This window comes from Glycine soja, chromosome 18 (genome assembly GCF_004193775.1).
Source record: "Glycine soja cultivar W05 chromosome 18, ASM419377v2, whole genome shotgun sequence".
NCBI lineage: Eukaryota > Viridiplantae > Streptophyta > Magnoliopsida > Fabales > Fabaceae > Glycine > Glycine soja.
Genome location: NC_041019.1, coordinates 2,637,345 through 2,654,193, shown reverse-complemented (window position 1 = coordinate 2,654,193; position 16,849 = coordinate 2,637,345). Strand labels below are relative to the sequence as shown.

The window sequence follows — 16,849 nt, the reverse complement described above, 5'->3', positions numbered from 1 at the left end:
AAAGAGAGAGAGAGAGAGAGGCTAAAGATCTGCCTCTTGTCTCCATAATAAAAAAGAAAATGTAGCAGAAGGTAACGACTGTTCCTCATGTCATTTGTGTTTTTTCAAATACAAAAAAAGAAGATACCCTGAGAAAACTTGATCCTCCTCAGTCACCTTTTTTCTACAACATTAATTAATTGGAGCAACAAGCTGATTTCTTCTCCACACTACCTGACATATTTGAGACATTTATGGTAGTCCCATGAGGAAGGCTAGTAGTGGAAGCTGCTCCCTGTGCAGCCAGTGCCTTTTTACTCATAATTTGGTATATGTCAAACAAAATGGTTTGAAATGCTTTCTCAACATTGAAGGCCTCTAATGCTGAAGTCTCTAGGAATGAGAGAGCCTCTCTCTCAGCCAAATTCTGAGCATCATCAGTAGAGACTGCTCTGAGATGGTTGAGATCAGACTTGTTTCCAGCCATCATAATAACAATGTTGGAGTCTGCATGGTCCCTCAGTTCACGGAGCCACCTTTGTACATTCTCAAATGTTTGCCTCTTGGTTATGTCATACACCAATAAGGCACCCACTGCTCCTCTGTAGTATGCACTTGTTATAGCTCGGTACCTCTCTTGACCCGCTGTGTCCCATATTTGTGCCTTCACAGTCTTCCCCTCTACCTATAATATATGTCAAACAAACAAGTGTTTCAAGGAAATTTAGTTTCTTCTTATTTTTCATAGACATATCATTGGAACATGTAACATAAATTGATCCAAAATGAAAATATCTTTGCTTGCTTCAACGTATCAAGTTTTGTGGAACTGCAACTGATCGAGTATAGACAAAATTATAAATGAAACGGTTAAGAGTTTGTAGGCATAGTTCACCACATTATTATGGTCATTGTCTTGGTCACGGTCACAGTTTCATCGCGATCCTTCACGTTACGGAATATTACAGATAAATGCAGCCAATGTACCACAATTATGATCATGATACAGTCGTGGAGGCTAAAAAAAAAATTGATGTTTTACAAAGCCTTGGTTGTGGCATCATTTAATTTATTTTACCAACTCCACTCAAGGGGAAAAGGCTTGCTTATTATAGGTGTATTTTGCATTGCATTTATCTTAAAGTTTGAAAAGTTTATGCTTTTATTTTGGGATAATATTACCAAAATACTACCTCACACACAAGAAAGCTTTTTTTCATAAACATAATTAATCCATATAACTCTCATCATTATCGTCCATTATTTTTCTCTCTGTCAAACTTTTATTTGTCATTTCAATGGTGCACATCCTTTGTGACATTATGTATACAAAATATATGTAAAACTATAACATTTACATTATTTTATCATGGTCATCAAGTTGCATTCTTATCACATTATTAGCATGGTCACCACCAAACTAACAGAGGGTAATCAACAAAAATCCCAATGATAAAATGGCATAAATTTAATTAGTTTTTGAACTACGCCCACCATCACTCAAATTGAGAATAACAGAATCATAGTTGATGTTTCACAAAATTTCAGGAAAAGAAATAAACCAACCTGTAAGGTTCTGGTTGCGAATTCAACCCCAATGGTAGACTTAGACTCCAAGCAGAACTCATTTCGGGTAAACCTAGAGAGAATGTTGGATTTTCCAACACCAGAGTCTCCAATGAGTACGATCTTGAAGAGATAGTCGTATTCATGGTCCACTTTGTATGCCATGCTTCCAACACCCGACACCACCCGAGACCAGCTGCCCCAATGGAAAATGATTTCCAAAATCAAATACATACATGAATCTCAATAATCACATGATCAAAAGATTCAAGCATAACAAAAGAGATAGCGAGAGAGAAATTAAGATGATCGAATATGACATTAGCAAAGTGTAACTACCAAAACAATGGAGAGATGATGAAGGGTACTAACCATAAAAAGATGGTGAAAGCAAAGTGGGGTGATGATGATAGATGAATGCAGGGATTGAAGATTCAAAGTTGGGAGAGAAAAGGAGAAAGAGAGAGAAGAAAAGGCATTTTGAAAGGCAAACACCGAGTTGGTGCAAACAGAATAAACGGACGACAAGGCACTTTGAACGGTCATTCGTGTGGAGTACATTACGCGAACCTCGGCAGTGTTACTTTTCCATTTCCTTTTTTTGATCATGTGCACGTAAAAGTTAGAACAATGATGTTCTTTCCAATGTCTCTCTTCTTCTCTTGCACTTTTATTTTTCTTACTATACATATTCACCGATAATTTTTTTTCAAAGTGCTTGTTAGGTTTCACATTAAAAAATTGATGGAATTAATTTTTTTATATATTTTTATATGTTTGATTTTATATTAAAGAAAAATTCAGAATCAATTCTGAATTAAAATAATTCTAAGTAATTTTTGCGTTACATAAAAAAATTTGTAATGAGATTTATTCATAACTTTGATTTTATGATAAAAATATTCAACTATAAATTACATGGCTTCAAAATCAATTTTAACTAAAATTAATTTTGTAAAATCATTTTTTTAAATCAATTTTATTGACCCTCATCCAAATACACATTAAATTGCTATGTCATATTCTTAATAGACCTTAACTATACTAAGATATCATTGTTATGAGTGGTACTAGACTTAGGTTTTTTAATTGCCATTTATCATCAAAGTTAATGAATATTCACTTTTGTTTGAATTTATTATCATATAACAAAACTTATCGAGTTTAAGGAAAAAAACTGCTACTTAGGTAAAAAATTAAGTGAAAAAAAAATCAATGAGAGAAAATTAAAAATAACCTTAAAATAAAGGATCATTTCTTTGGACTTTTGTTGTCTTTAAATAGAAGTTTTCCTTTTATCTTTTATTTTTTTAATAATCATATTATTGGTTGATGACTTATCTCTATCAAAAAATCTCATTAATCTTTTTTAGTGAGATTTTTTCTCTTAATTATATTTTTATTTATTTATATGGTTTGAATTTGAAATCTTTCTTAAGAAATTCAAACTTAATTTCTGTCAGACCAATGTGATGTTGATCCTTCTTTTTAACCCCTAGTGTAACTATTTACCATTTAATTTTTTTTCGTGTGTGTGCAATTTAAATATTCATTTTCGAGTTAGAAAAAATTTCTCAAAATAAAATAGAGTTTATGCATTGCTAATGTAAAGATTTTACAATATTAATCAATTAAAAATCATCTTAAGTATGAATTTGTAAGTAAATATTAGAAAAGTCAACAATATTACATACATGATAAATGATTGAATAACAATATAAAGAACACTTTTACAGTATCGGTGTATTTAAATTATATTATATCGTTTCTCTTACATTGAATATTTCATAATTTTTTTACTTTTAATAATTATTATTACTTAAATTTAGTCCATTTGAATTTAAAAATCAATATCTATATTTTAACACATAATATCAAATTAATAAATTCATTCCATATTGTTTAGCTAACATCATATAGTCATGTTGGATGAGAAAAACATATTTTTTTTATCGAATATAATTATTTTTTGTCTTCTCTTTCCAAGTATATGTCTCTTTTATCAATAAATGAAATTACATTGATAGCTTATTTAAGGATTATGTTTGGTTTAAGGAAAGATGAGAGAAATAAGATAAAAATTTTATGGGTCTCATGTACATGAGATCTATATCTTTTACATTTTTTATTTTTATTTTCATCATCTAAACCAAACACAACCTAGAATAGTTTTTTCCCGTCATCAACATAACATTGATCTAAATTCCAATTCCAAATTAATGGACATAGGAATGATATCTTAACTCAAATAATTTATATGTGCTTATTAAAAAAATTAAATTTTCATTACTCAATTTTAAAAAATAAATATTTTTCATTTATTAATTACAATAAAGCGTTGAATTATTTTAAAAGAATAAATACATAAGGACTAAATAGTTATGCATTAATTTAATCATACTGTGATAATTAATAAAAATAAATAAAAAATAATATGAAAACAAATTTCTAATTTAATACTTTTTTCCTAATAATTCTTTCTTATTTCAACATTTCTCTCTCACATCATTAAATATATTAATCCATTCCTTTTAGTCCTTACACCACTCCGTAATATGTGTGTTAATTTGTTTCCTAATTTGGAAATATTTTACTTTTGATTCTTATTAGAGACTAAAATCATAGCAAATTAGAGAGAGAAAAAAAGTGAACTATTTCAAAATTTTGGTGACTAAAATTATTTTTAAATTAGGGAGAGAAAAATGAAGTTAAGAGTAAAAATTAAATTACTTTCCCCTAAAACTAATTTAAATTAATGGAACTTCAAACATTCCAATTCCTCCCTGTCCTGAAAGCAATGCTATTAGACTAGGCATTGTATAGACTATAGACTGATCTCCCACTCCCAAGTCCCACCAACATGGCAACCTTTGTTTTTCTCTTTCATTATTTCACTCTCGGGTCCCTTGCAGAGCTGATATTTGTCACATTCTGAACTTTAAACCTAAGCAACGGTCCTTTTCCGCTTTCCCTCCAATCTTTATCAACCAGATCAATTGAATGCAACCTATGTCTTCATCGACCCTAACAATAAATAACCTACGCGTTAGGCGGCTTGACGAAAAAAAATTGATTTAATTTTAAGGATTTTAGCAAGTCAAAATCCTTTTTTAAGGCTTTTAATTAGTCAATAATATCTAACTTTCAATTGATGCCATATACATGAATCAAAATCTTAATTCATCAACTTGATTAAGATCTTAACTAGCAAAACAAGAATGAATAACCAATTTCGATTTGGTTATCAATCAACTAAATAAAACTAACAAAATAACTTAGCATTCTTCAACACGTATAATACTTGCAAAAAAAAGAAGCATTTATTCATTTTAATATATTGAAGAAACCAAATTGTAGATGTAGACTATTAATCCAATTAGATCAATGAAAGCAAGTAAAAAGATGTAAATTAAGAATTGCAAAGTTAAAATAAAAAATGAAATAATTGAAAAGACAACTTTAAAAGAAATTAATTAGAATTTAGATGGTAAATGTAAATAAAACATGTAAACTTCTAAAGCACCACACACAAAAGGAGAAGGAGAAGGAAAAGAGGGAAGGTGGTGGGTTGAATTTCTCCTACTAATAAAATTCTAACAATTAACAATTAATATTTGTCGAAAAAAATTATAGAGAAAAGAAAATTAAAATAAACTTTGAAGATCAAAAGAAATTCAAGAAGTGAAAATAAACTAGAAAATGGAAAGCAGAAACTTATTGAAATTCAAAAGAAAAAGAAAGTAAAAATCAAATTCATTAAATTTAAACAAATTAAAGCAATTAACTTGAAAGCAATTTAAATGAAGAATTGTAAGAGAAGTGCAGTAAAACTAAGAGAAACTTGAATTAAAAAAATAGATGATGAATAACACATTAAAGAAGAGGCTTGAAATACAAAGTGAAGTAATCTGCAAAGCAAAATAAATAAATAAATAATCAGGACTAAGGAAGTTAACTCTCAGACACAGCATCAGCCAGAATGGCCAAATCAAAACTAGAGATCAAAATTGAAAATCTAAAAAAAAAAACTGAGTCAATTTGGTCTAACTCGGGAGGTCAAACAGGCCGGTAAAATGTATGCTCAAAAACTACTAAGCCTATTTTTCCCATACCTTTTTTTTAGAGCAAGAACATGGGCCAATTTAGCCTAGTCTAACTAGTAACAGGCCAAGTCAGCCCAGCTCTATGTCCAAGAGACCAAGACTAGCTGGGGATCATGAAGCATAACCAAATCAGGCACTCCACTGACAAAGTTCCAATTTTAGCCAATTGTTGTCCTCTCTAAACGCGTGAATAAGCAAGAAATTCCAAGTGTTGATGATGCACCTCACTTTGGAATATGAGTGTGCATAAAAATAATAAAAACTGGAGTAATTGACAGATATAGGTAATTGCATACAGTGTCACGTACGTAAGCACGATGTTATGTCTTTTTTATGATGGCATAACAAAATTGAATTAAATATCCCATCTCCTTCTGTTGGATAAGAAACTTCCAGCCAATTTTCTGTTCGGCTTTTCTCCAATTAGCTAAATAACAGTTGCTCATCATATCTTATGGTCTATATTAATCGATCAATTTGTTTTGCATTGTTCAATTCGTCACCAGTGTTAATAAAGAATGATAAACGTTAATCCAAATTGTAAATTGTGCAACCTTTTGGATATTGATCGGTTGGCCAATAACCCACTCACAGAATATATTGGTTGTCTTTATTACAATGACTATTCTTGACACTAATTGACCAATAGCAGTGAACCATTACATGTGATGATGAATAACTATGATTTGGATGGAGAGGGAATTGACTTAAAAGAGGTTTCCGACTTGGAACTTAGAAAAGGAATATAAAATATTATTGATAAATATTAGTGATTAGTTTATTAGTGTGAAAGATTCAAATCACTGTCTCTCCCTCTCTCTCTTTTTTTTTTCTTTTAATCACTCAACTAATCTTATAACTACCAAAATTAATAGATATATCATGAGAAGCAAAGTTGCAAGCAACTAATTTTGTTCTTTTGCTTACTTGTTGGAAAATGGCAGATGGTCCCATGCTAAAAACAATTTCCAAAAGACCTAGTCAACTTGTTGATTATTATGATAACGAAATACATAACATAGCGAGTTATCTACACATGGACCCTACACTACACTCAATTTTAACGAGGTTGATAAGGAAAACTAAAATTAGCAAATTGAACATTTTAGCCATCTCATAATTTAACAGTTTCTTCAATGTATATAACTCACTAAGCAGGCTCCAATCTAATCTAACAACATTCACGGATGCATAGAACATTTTAATTTATTTAGATGTGGATGGATTTATGGGTCTGATATTGATTTCAACCCCACTAGCTTGGACTGCAAGCAGTGCATGACATGTGACTTCAAATGTTTTTCATCATTATGATTATCAACAAGATTATTAAACTCGAGAATTTATGCAAAAACTCATAAGAGTTTCATAAATTTGACTCGTGAACTTAATTCGTAAACTTGTATGAGTCTATTTCACATAAAAATAATAACAAAATATTTATAAACTAATTAAACATCTCAACAATATAATAAAGCAAAATACAAACAACACACGGGGAGTGAGTTATCACATTCCTAACTAATAGAGAAACAAGATAATTAGATATACATATCATATAAACTAAATAAAATTTACTTACACGTAATTCACGTAATTTCACCACTTTGTCATTCAAAGTTCACTTTTCATCCATCAATCACACTTTTCAGTCAGCAATCACATTACACAAAAATCACATTCTCTGATCAAGACATAATAACACATCAATTTCATAATAAACAATTAGCAAGCGCATGAGACAGTTATGCTAAGACTCAATCCTATATGTAATGTGGTACCATGTCAGTGAAAAATCACCCTGGGGCGCTTAGGAGTACATAACAAGACACACTACACAATGGGTTTGTCAGGTCACTCTCACTAAGTAAGATCATAGGGAGACCAGTCAGGGCCACGATGTTTTGCGAGAATGCTCCAACCATATGGGATTAGCATAGGCTTAAAGGAGCACTCAAACCCGGTGACTCCCAAGACCTACACTCCGAAGAGTCCGTCAGGGTCTCTCCCTCCTGATTCAGGTCCAACCCCTAAAATCATTTTAGCACACAGGCACTGCTAGTGAATTATACAATACCCACGACCTCACACTCATGTCTTAAGCACGTACAACATATTGTGCTACAATTTAACACTGGTTCCTAAATAGGAACCTACACTTTCTCTTTAACACTGGTTCCTAAATAGAAAACCTACACTTTCTCTTTAACCCTGCGCATTTACACTTTTCTCAAGATAACACTGGTCGGATTATTGTACAATTCACAACTTATAACACAAATAATGTCACATCAAGAGTTAATCATACACTTATTCACAACCAAAACTCATTCACAATTGCACATCTCATAATGTCACAATCCACCATCACATGTTTTCACGTATCTCACAATTTAACACATGTTCTACTTTACACTTTTACTCAATCTCAATAACAATATTATAATCTCAAGGCAACATATTATTCCACAATTCATCACATATTTCATTTATTAGCACTGCTAATGAATTATACAATACCACGACCTCACACTTATGTTTCAAACATGTTTAACACAATTGCGCTACAATTTAACACTGGTTCCTAACTATGAACCTACACTTTCTCTTTAACACTGCGCATAAACACTGGTCAGGTTATTGTATAATTCATAGCTCACAATATAATTAATGTAACATCAAGTGTTAAACACATTCACTTATTTACAATTGAATATCATGTCCACACTTTAACATCTCATAACATCACATCAACCATCTCATAACATTCCTAATGATATTCATAAGGTACAACATACACATGTTCATCAAATTTAACCATAATATTCTCAAACTCCAACACTTAATAATTTTTGGAATCATACTATAATACTCTACAATATTATTTACATAAATTATTAATAAATAACAACCTCTATATATATATAAGCTAGCATACATCATATTGAATCACAAATTACAAAGTAAGCTTTCAATGCACAAATTCTAAATAATTATATGAACACTTTGGTCAATTTCAATTATGATATTAACTTTTTAAATTATATATAAAAACCTAAACAACAAGAAAAAGAGAAAATACAAAATCATTATCTCTCTCTAAATTTCTCCTTTATTTCATCAATTCATATTAATTAGAAAAAGTAATCGATTTATAGGGTTCACGCTCAACACAATAGCATATCAATTCCACAACAATTGGTTTGTCAAACATATATAATTCACTGTAATAATTATAAGGATAAAATGAAAATTACAAAAACACCCCAAAACTCATTCCAATTGATATCTCTAAGGATCCCTACACATGTTCTCACTAATTCCCAATTGTGAATAACTCATCCCTTACCTCTAAGCGGGCTCACGTGTCTTTAGCCAGCGATAGCAGCATCTCTAGCAATTCTCTGAGATTCCTCCAATTTTTTTCTCTAGCTGCTCCGGTAGAATTCACAAACGTCAAAGAGACAGAGAAGGGATTGAGGCCTCCACTTGTACTGTCACCATGCGATTTATTTTTCTCCCCCCACAAATATTATCTCGCAAATCCCAACGGTGAAAGCGTGCGAAATTGAATTTCGAACAACATATCCAAATTTCATAAAAATCCAACGGTTAACGAAACCGGGATCGTAGTTTTACCGAGACAGCTCTGAGTTTCTGCGGGAAAGGAAAATGGTACAAGAGGGGTATTTCTCTTAGCTCAGACATAATATCGAAATTCCCAACGGTGATAATGCTCGTAATTGTGTTGCGAACGTGGTGCTCAAAACTGACCTAGCATGTTACTATTTATAACTAGGGAATTTACGACCTATTATTTACTCTATTTATTTATTATTTATTAGTTTATAAAAACAAATTTTATTTTATTCTCTATCAAATAAATAAAAAAAATACCCTTTTTATTTTCTCTCAAATCATTATTTTAATTAATAATTATATCTCCTTATTTATTTATTTAAAAAATCTCATCATTTTTTTATATTCTAGTTATTTATAAATAACAATCATTTTTAATCTAGTTTACGAAAATTGGGATGTTATAAGTGTGACAAAGGGTAGACAAAATAAATTCTTTTCCTTAATTTGATTTGTGTAAGAATAGATGGATGTAATTAACAAGTTACGCTTATCATGGTGTAATTGCAGTTGGATTGATGTCACTCTCAGTTAATGAGAACTTGGATGCTACCTTCCAAGAGCTAAAGCCCCAGTGGCCAATGTTTTTCGTTTCCTTTTTGTGTTGGTAGACTTATCTCTTAGTTTGAACCGTTCAACTGGGTAGAAGCCTTTGATATTCTATTTTATGACACGTTTTGCTTTGATTGGTGGGAAAATTTTGGAGAAAAGATAGATAACTCGTAATGCTGCAATGGAATCAAGCATGGATGGAAGGTATGTCTCTGTCAATGGACGTATATATAAACCGGCACAGCACCAACTACTTGGCTGCAACCTTCTGAGTCTTAACTAACATGACAATGGATACTTGTAGATCCTCTCCCCATTTGCTGATGCTTCTTTGCTTTGCTTCATTTCTTCAAATATGTCACTCAGCATCCCAACTGAAGGCAAATCTATATCATTATTTTGTTTGCTATTCTGAGTCTTTTTCCCTATGTTTTTGTCTTGGTTTTGAAATTCTTATGGTCCATGTTATTCATGGTTTTAGCTAATTAAGGAGAAGACCATGTGTCTTATTTTTTATAACTAAGTTCCGAATGCAGAGCTACATTGTCTACACTGGCAATAGCATGAATGATGAGGCTTCTGCGTTGACTCTTTATTCAAGCATGCTACAAGAAGTTGCAGACAGGTAATGACATTATATCATAATAAAAATGTTTTAGACATCACAAATTCTGAATCAGATGGTTGGTCAGTTCCAAAATCGTAGCAATCAATCTATTGAGAGTAAATCCCCTTAAAATTGATCTCGTGATAGAAGTATGATTGAATGTCATGACAAAAATGATTCTAGTGTTAAAGACTCTATAATATTAAATTTGAATTTAAGTGCTTACCAAATTTCAAAAGAAAAGGAAAACGAAAACTGAGTGTTTTAGCTAAACGACTTGGTCAATTTACGTAACAAGATTCCAAGAGCTAAAGGAAGCAACTTTGTTTTTGGTACATAAGAAAACTCTATTTTTCTTATTTGGTCATCGACACTTGGCTGTAGTATACTGTCACATGAAACAGAATCCTTTATGTTCATTATATTGCTGTTTTTGTTATAGCATTAGCACTCTGTCTCACTTATTGACTGCTATTAATGGAACTGATAGGCTACAATGTAACTGCATTACACCATCCTCAGTGGGCAAGCCTATTTTTTGCTTGCAAAGCTTTGTTAGGTAGGAAAAGTGTTTTAGAAAATAAAAGAATGAGTCAAAAGTGGAAAATACCTATCATTCTCCTTGTTTTCTGCATTGACAAAAGGAAAACTGAAAAGTAGCCAATGTAAAGTGTCATTATTTGAAGAGACTAGAGAGAGAACTAAAAATGCATGGTTAATTGGCTCCTTTGTCTTGACTTTTTTCTTGATTTGTACTCACAATTTCAGCAATGCTGAGCCCAAGTTAGTACAACACCACTTCAAGCGTAGTTTCAGTGGCTTTGTTGCTATGCTAACGGAGGAGGAGGCCGATAGAATGGCTAGTATGCACAAAAACTGTTTTGTCTTTTATCCTCTTTCAAAACTCATCTGTCTTTTATTCTTAGATTCACACATTCACCAACCAAGAATACTCTCCATGCAGGACATGATAGAGTTGTAGCTGTCTTTCCTAATAAAAAGAAGCAACTCCATACAACAAGATCATGGGATTTTATTGGCTTTCCACTACAAGCAAATAGAGCACCAGCTGAAAGTGATGTCATCATTGCAGTACTTGACTCTGGAATTTGGCCCGAATCTGAGAGCTTCAATGACAAAGGATTCGGTCCACCACCTAGTAAATGGAAGGGCACCTGCCAAACTTCTAAAAATTTCACATGCAATAAGTATGTAGTTAGTTGTAAACTTGTAGTTTAGTCCACATACACAATTACACATAGATAACATTCAAAATATTTAGAGGCACACAAAAATGTACCCTATTACTAACAGATATTGCTATGTTCTTGTAGTAAAATCATTGGGGCTAAGATTTACAAAGCTGATGGATTTTTTAGCGATGATGATCCAAAATCTGTGAGGGATATAGATGGTCATGGCACTCATGTAGCATCAACAGCAGCTGGGAACCCAGTTGGCACAGCTAGCATGTTAGGCCTTGGTCAGGGAACAGCAAGAGGTGGCGCGACAAAAGCACGCATTGCTGTGTATAAAGTGTGTTGGTTTGATGGTTGTTCTGATGCAGACATACTTGCTGCATTTGATGATGCAATTGCAGATGGGGTTGACATAATAACAGTTTCTCTTGGAGGGTTCAGTGATGAAAGCTACTTTAGAGATGTAATAGCCATTGGAGCATTTCATGCTGTGAGAAATGGAGCATTAACAGTAACTTCAGCAGGAAACGGTGGTCCAAGACCTTCCTCCCTATCCAACTTTTCGCCTTGGTCAATTACTGTGGCTGCTAGTACCATAGACAGGAAGTTTGTTACCAAGGTTGAATTAGGTAACAAAATCACCTATGAGGTAAATTACCTTCTCTATCCTATTTGATGAACTATATTATATGAATACTGGCTTAAAAATAATGTTTTTTTATACTATCAATCAATAAGACTTCATTCTTTGTATAATTTTTAAGACAGCCATTATAAAAATTAACACCTTTTGTATATATTTTATATTGTCAACTATTAGAAAATCATCATTAGTATAAATTTTAAAATATTTATCATAAAAACCAACAAATTTACTAGGAATAGTAATATGTAATCGGATGACAATGTAAAAAAATGTTTACATGCATATATTATTTATTCTATAAATTATAACATCATAAAGAATTCAATTTGTCCGTTCCATGTTTAGGGTACCTCAATAAATACATTTGATCTCAAGGGAGAATTGTATCCTATAATTTATGGTGGAGATGCACCAAACAAAGGCGTAGGCATAGATGGATCGTCATCAAGGTAACATCATGGCCCTGATATCCTTCAAGATGTATAACATCATGTCCTAACAAATAGTGCCGAGTTCCAATTCCAAACCAAGTTCCAAAATACTCTAATTTGTTAATGAAAATGTTTCCAAAGTGCAGGTTTTGCTTCAGCGGTTCGTTGGACAAAAAGTTAGTTCATGGTAAAATTGTTCTCTGTGATAGCAGAAGCCAAGTGTCAGGCCCTTTCGATGCTGGTGCTGTTGGGGCATTGGTACAAGGTCAAGGTTTTAGAGATATTCCTCTCTCTTTTCCATTGCCTGGATCTTACCTTGCCTTGCAGGATGGTGTCTCTGTATATGACTACATAAACTCTACAAGGTATCAACTGAAGATGCTACTTACATTAACAAGAGTGTAGAGAACCATATATACTTGCCTAATATTGATTTTTTTTCTTTTCTTGCAGGACTCCAACTGCAACCATATTTAAGACTGATGAGACAAAAGATACAATAGCTCCTGTTGTGGCCTCTTTCTCTTCAAGGGGCCCAAACATTGTTACACCTGAAATTCTCAAGGTGCCTTAATTAGTTTTTCTATGACTGAAAATTTATCTTTATCTAGCTTATGGAGAAGCTATTGTATAGTCCCATACCACCACGTATCTATGGTCCTCAACAATCTCCAAATGGTACATATTCAAGTTTTTTAATTTACAAGAAAGAGTTAATAAAACTCTGTCAGATATCAGATAGAGATTGGCTAGAACTATAGACACCTAATGGTTCATACAGTAATTTCTCAGCATTATGGTGATTATCTCTCCTAAATCTTCTTTTTCCTTTTTCTTTTTGACATTTTGTAGCCGGATTTAGTGGCTCCCGGAGTTTCGATTCTAGCTAGTTGGTCTCCAGTTTCCCCTCCTTCTGACATTGAAGGTGACAACAGAACATTGAATTTCAATATAATCTCAGGAACTTCAATGGCTTGTCCACATGTTTCTGGAGCCGCAGCGTATGTTAAATCATTTCATCCAACATGGTCTCCTGCTGCTATTCGTTCAGCTCTAATGACAACAGGTGATAATAGAAATGAAATGAGTGATGACACATCTCATGATCTCAACTAGTATTGGAATTTGGAATCATACTCTTGGCTAACTCTTCTTTGTGCACATTGCAGCTAAACAACTTAGTCCAAAGACTAACCTTCAGGCAGAATTTGCATACGGCTCAGGCCAAATTGATCCTTCCAAGGCTGTGTACCCTGGTTTAGTATATGATGCTGGTGAAATAGACTATGTAAGGTTTTTATGTGGACAAGGCTATAGTACAAGGACTTTACAACTCATCACAGGAGATAACAGTAGCTGCCCTGAAACAAAGAATGGTTCAGCAAGGGATCTAAACTACGCTTCATTTGCACTCTTTGTCCCACCCTCCAACTCCAATAGTATAAGTGGCAGTTTTAACAGGACTGTTATAAATGTTGGGTCGCCAACGTCCACATATAAAGCTACTGTCACTTCTCCTGAGGGACTGAAAATTAAGGTAAACCCCAGTGTTCTACCATTCACTTCTCTTAACCAAAAGCAAACATTTGTGCTCACAATTGAGGGACAACTAAAAGGACCTATAGTGTCAGGCTCTTTGGTTTGGGGTGATGGTAAGTACCAAGTGAGGAGCCCCATTGTTGTGTTCAATACAGCATGATGGCCAAGGTTAATGCATTAAATAACTTGAAGCAAAAGCATTAAACATTTGCGGGTTTTTCATATATATTAGTATTAAACAGCCAAAAATGGCTGCTCTCATTTTTATTGATGATAAAATATTGAAAGTACTCTAAATGGCACGAGTTGATTCAGGCATTAAATACCTGATAGTCAAGTTATCTTAAGTCTTGACACTTCACAAGTTCTAATAACTCTCATCTACACATTCATTAAGGTTAGCAGGTATGTATCACCCACGATAAGATAAACTGATTTGGCGGTTAAAACAGGATTTAATGAAACCTGTCCAACTTTATATTATTTCAATTTATCCAATCTTTGTTATGCATACCAATTTCAATAATTTGTTCTTCCCATATCCTTTACTGTGGCAAGCCATCAGTAAAGGAGAAACACATTATATGCTACCCTTTTAACAGATAAGCATATGCTACTTTTTTTTTAACAATGACTGAAGATACATAAACACATGGGTAGAATCTATACAATAGGACGCCAAAAAGATGTGGTTTCCATATTTTAATGGTCTGTAAAGGAAACAAAACTAATAGAAGAAAAAATATGTAAAGATAACTATTTCTACTAGATGGTTAATACTGGCATAGTGACATAGCAACAACTTAATAATATTTCCGAGACAGTGAAAATAAAGGAATTTAACTAGTCCATTCTCCTTCATAGTTTCATTTTCATGATTCCAGATATGGACTATCCCATCAACATATGTGTGACTGAAAAAAGGCTAAAACTTCCTGCATTTCCCATTGCATTGCGGAATGCAATTTTGCCTTCCGAAATGGACTTTCTGAAATGTAATGGAAAGTGTAAGAAATAATAGTGGGATTGCAGGATACAGCACCACTGGAAAGGAAAAGAAACATATAATCCCAGCCAGCCTTCAAAATTACATAGTTCTATGGTCTATTAGGTCCTGAATAGGCCCAGAAAGAGTAGACAAATTGGGCAGTCCTAAGTCCATTTTAAATTTTAGGCATCAATCTAGTTTTTTGTGTCTTTTCTTTTTAATTATTTAACAACATAATAACTCAATAAACATGGTTGTTTTCCGCTTCAGGGCAAGCCATCAACGGCATATTTCGCACTTAATTTCTCAAAGTTGGATTACGAATTTCTTCCAACATCTCATAAAATGTAGTCATTTGATACATATCCACTATATTGTATTCTTAATCAATCTTACTTTGTTACCATAAAATTCATTTGTAAGTCAAGAGACAAATGATATGTTACTGAATTCAATATCTCTATATTACCACTTAGCTTCTCATTCACATTTCTTTACAATTAAGTTTTATTTAATTTTAAAAAAATATCTTTAGTCAAGTTGTTTTATTATCACAATGTCATTTTTTTAATTATGTGTTAATGTTTGAAAAACAAAACACTTTATAAAATAATCGCTAATATAAATTAATAATATTTTATTTATTTTCTAACTAGTTTTACTCTATAGATCCCTTGAGCTAAAATATATTAACTTAGGTTTGCATACCCAATTAAGTTTTAACGAAGGGGGATTCCATAACACGACTCAAATTAATTATTCTCTTTATCGTTTTATTTCTTTGTTTCTCCATTCACCACTCATATATAAGAGGGAGAAATTTTCTTATTTTATAGTATGCTATATTTTATTTAGGAGACAATCAGACAAAGGAAGGGAATATAAAAGAAACCGAGTGATTTCATTCCACAACCCATACCAAACTCCCAGAACATTAATGATTCAGTATTCTCTCCAAAATCACGCGGGAGATGCTGAATCTTCTCTTTATTATACACTTCCCACTCACCATGCAATAAGTCTTCTCTATTCATGAACACTATGTAGGTATCTTTTTAAATAAAAAATGTTTGATAGATACCTAACGTGTTATTCAATATTTAGAGAGAGTAAAAAAAGAGAGAGAAAATTATAAGAATAATAGAATTTATGATATGATATAAAAAAAAAGATAAAGAGAAATAAAAAAATATTAATAAAGTGTTCAAAATAAAAAGTAATTTACGTATTATTCTTCTTCTTCTTGATATGTTCAGTCCGGCATAAACACCTAACCTACCCTTCTTTTGGTAGCTAGAAAGTTAATTGTAGTGCTTGTTGCAAGTATTCCCGCTATGTAGCCAGTCGTTTGAAGTGTTCTCTAGCATTTTCAAGGAAGAAGCTAGAGAGCATCTACTAGGAGGAACAGATTCTTTACCCACTTGGTTAATATGAACCTATTTTTTCCACTCTAATAAAACTAAAGTGTGGCAGAGTTTTTGTGTTGAACAGAATTTGATTCTTTGAAAACAAAGAACTATGATTAAACCAATAATCTCGTCCATGATCCACACTACAGTGACTGAATTAATCATTTAAGTGCTAGATTTCTACTTTCTAG

General features: G+C 32.5%; 2 protein-coding genes across 4 annotated transcripts; one reads left to right on the top strand and one right to left on the bottom strand.

Annotated features, from left to right (window-relative positions):
• LOC114394493 (ras-related protein Rab11C-like) lies at nucleotides 1-2,055 on the bottom strand. The gene is made up of 3 exons (XM_028356081.1): nucleotides 1,918-2,055; nucleotides 1,546-1,741; nucleotides 1-664 (listed from the first exon to the last, which is right to left on the bottom strand). Exons 2-3 carry the CDS (start codon nucleotides 1,708-1,710, stop codon nucleotides 176-178), a joined length of 654 nt encoding a protein of 217 aa, XP_028211882.1. The 5' UTR covers nucleotides 1,711-1,741; nucleotides 1,918-2,055; the 3' UTR covers nucleotides 1-175.
• A 7,851-nt stretch (nucleotides 2,056-9,906) lies between these two features.
• On the top strand, nucleotides 9,907-14,608 carry LOC114394668 (cucumisin-like). Of its 3 annotated transcripts, XM_028356338.1 has the most exons (11): nucleotides 9,907-10,043; nucleotides 10,144-10,219; nucleotides 10,376-10,464; nucleotides 11,215-11,309; nucleotides 11,411-11,654; nucleotides 11,781-12,294; nucleotides 12,637-12,740; nucleotides 12,869-13,087; nucleotides 13,176-13,287; nucleotides 13,575-13,788; nucleotides 13,892-14,608. In XM_028356338.1, exons 1-11 carry the CDS (start codon nucleotides 10,021-10,023, stop codon nucleotides 14,419-14,421), a joined length of 2,220 nt encoding a protein of 739 aa, XP_028212139.1. In that variant the 5' UTR covers nucleotides 9,907-10,020; the 3' UTR covers nucleotides 14,422-14,608. The 3 variants fall into 3 exon arrangements, with proteins under 3 accessions (XP_028212139.1, XP_028212141.1, XP_028212140.1); XM_028356340.1 differs by lacking the exon at nucleotides 10,144-10,219 and having other exon boundaries at nucleotides 9,916-10,043; XM_028356339.1 differs by lacking the exon at nucleotides 9,907-10,043 and having other exon boundaries at nucleotides 10,057-10,219.
• The last annotated feature ends 2,241 nt before the right edge of the window (nucleotides 14,609-16,849 follow it).

What these genes read in the sequence shown, in the direction of transcription:
- LOC114394493 (XM_028356081.1), bottom strand. Translation starts at nt 1,710, where the DNA reads ATGGCATACAAAGTGGACCATGAATACGACTATCTCTTCAAGATCGTA. An exon ending in TCGCAACCAGAACCTTACAG is followed by an intron (nt 665 to 1,545) that starts GTTGGTTTATTT and finishes CATATATTATAG; the next exon opens with GTAGAGGGGAAGACTGTGAA.
- LOC114394668 (XM_028356338.1), top strand. Translation starts at nt 10,021, where the DNA reads ATGGAATCAAGCATGGATGGAAG. An exon ending in AAAAATTTCACATGCAATAA is followed by an intron (nt 11,655 to 11,780) that starts GTATGTAGTTAG and finishes ATGTTCTTGTAG; the next exon opens with TAAAATCATTGGGGCTAAGA. An exon ending in TTACACCTGAAATTCTCAAG is followed by an intron (nt 13,288 to 13,574) that starts GTGCCTTAATTA and finishes GACATTTTGTAG; the next exon opens with CCGGATTTAGTGGCTCCCGG.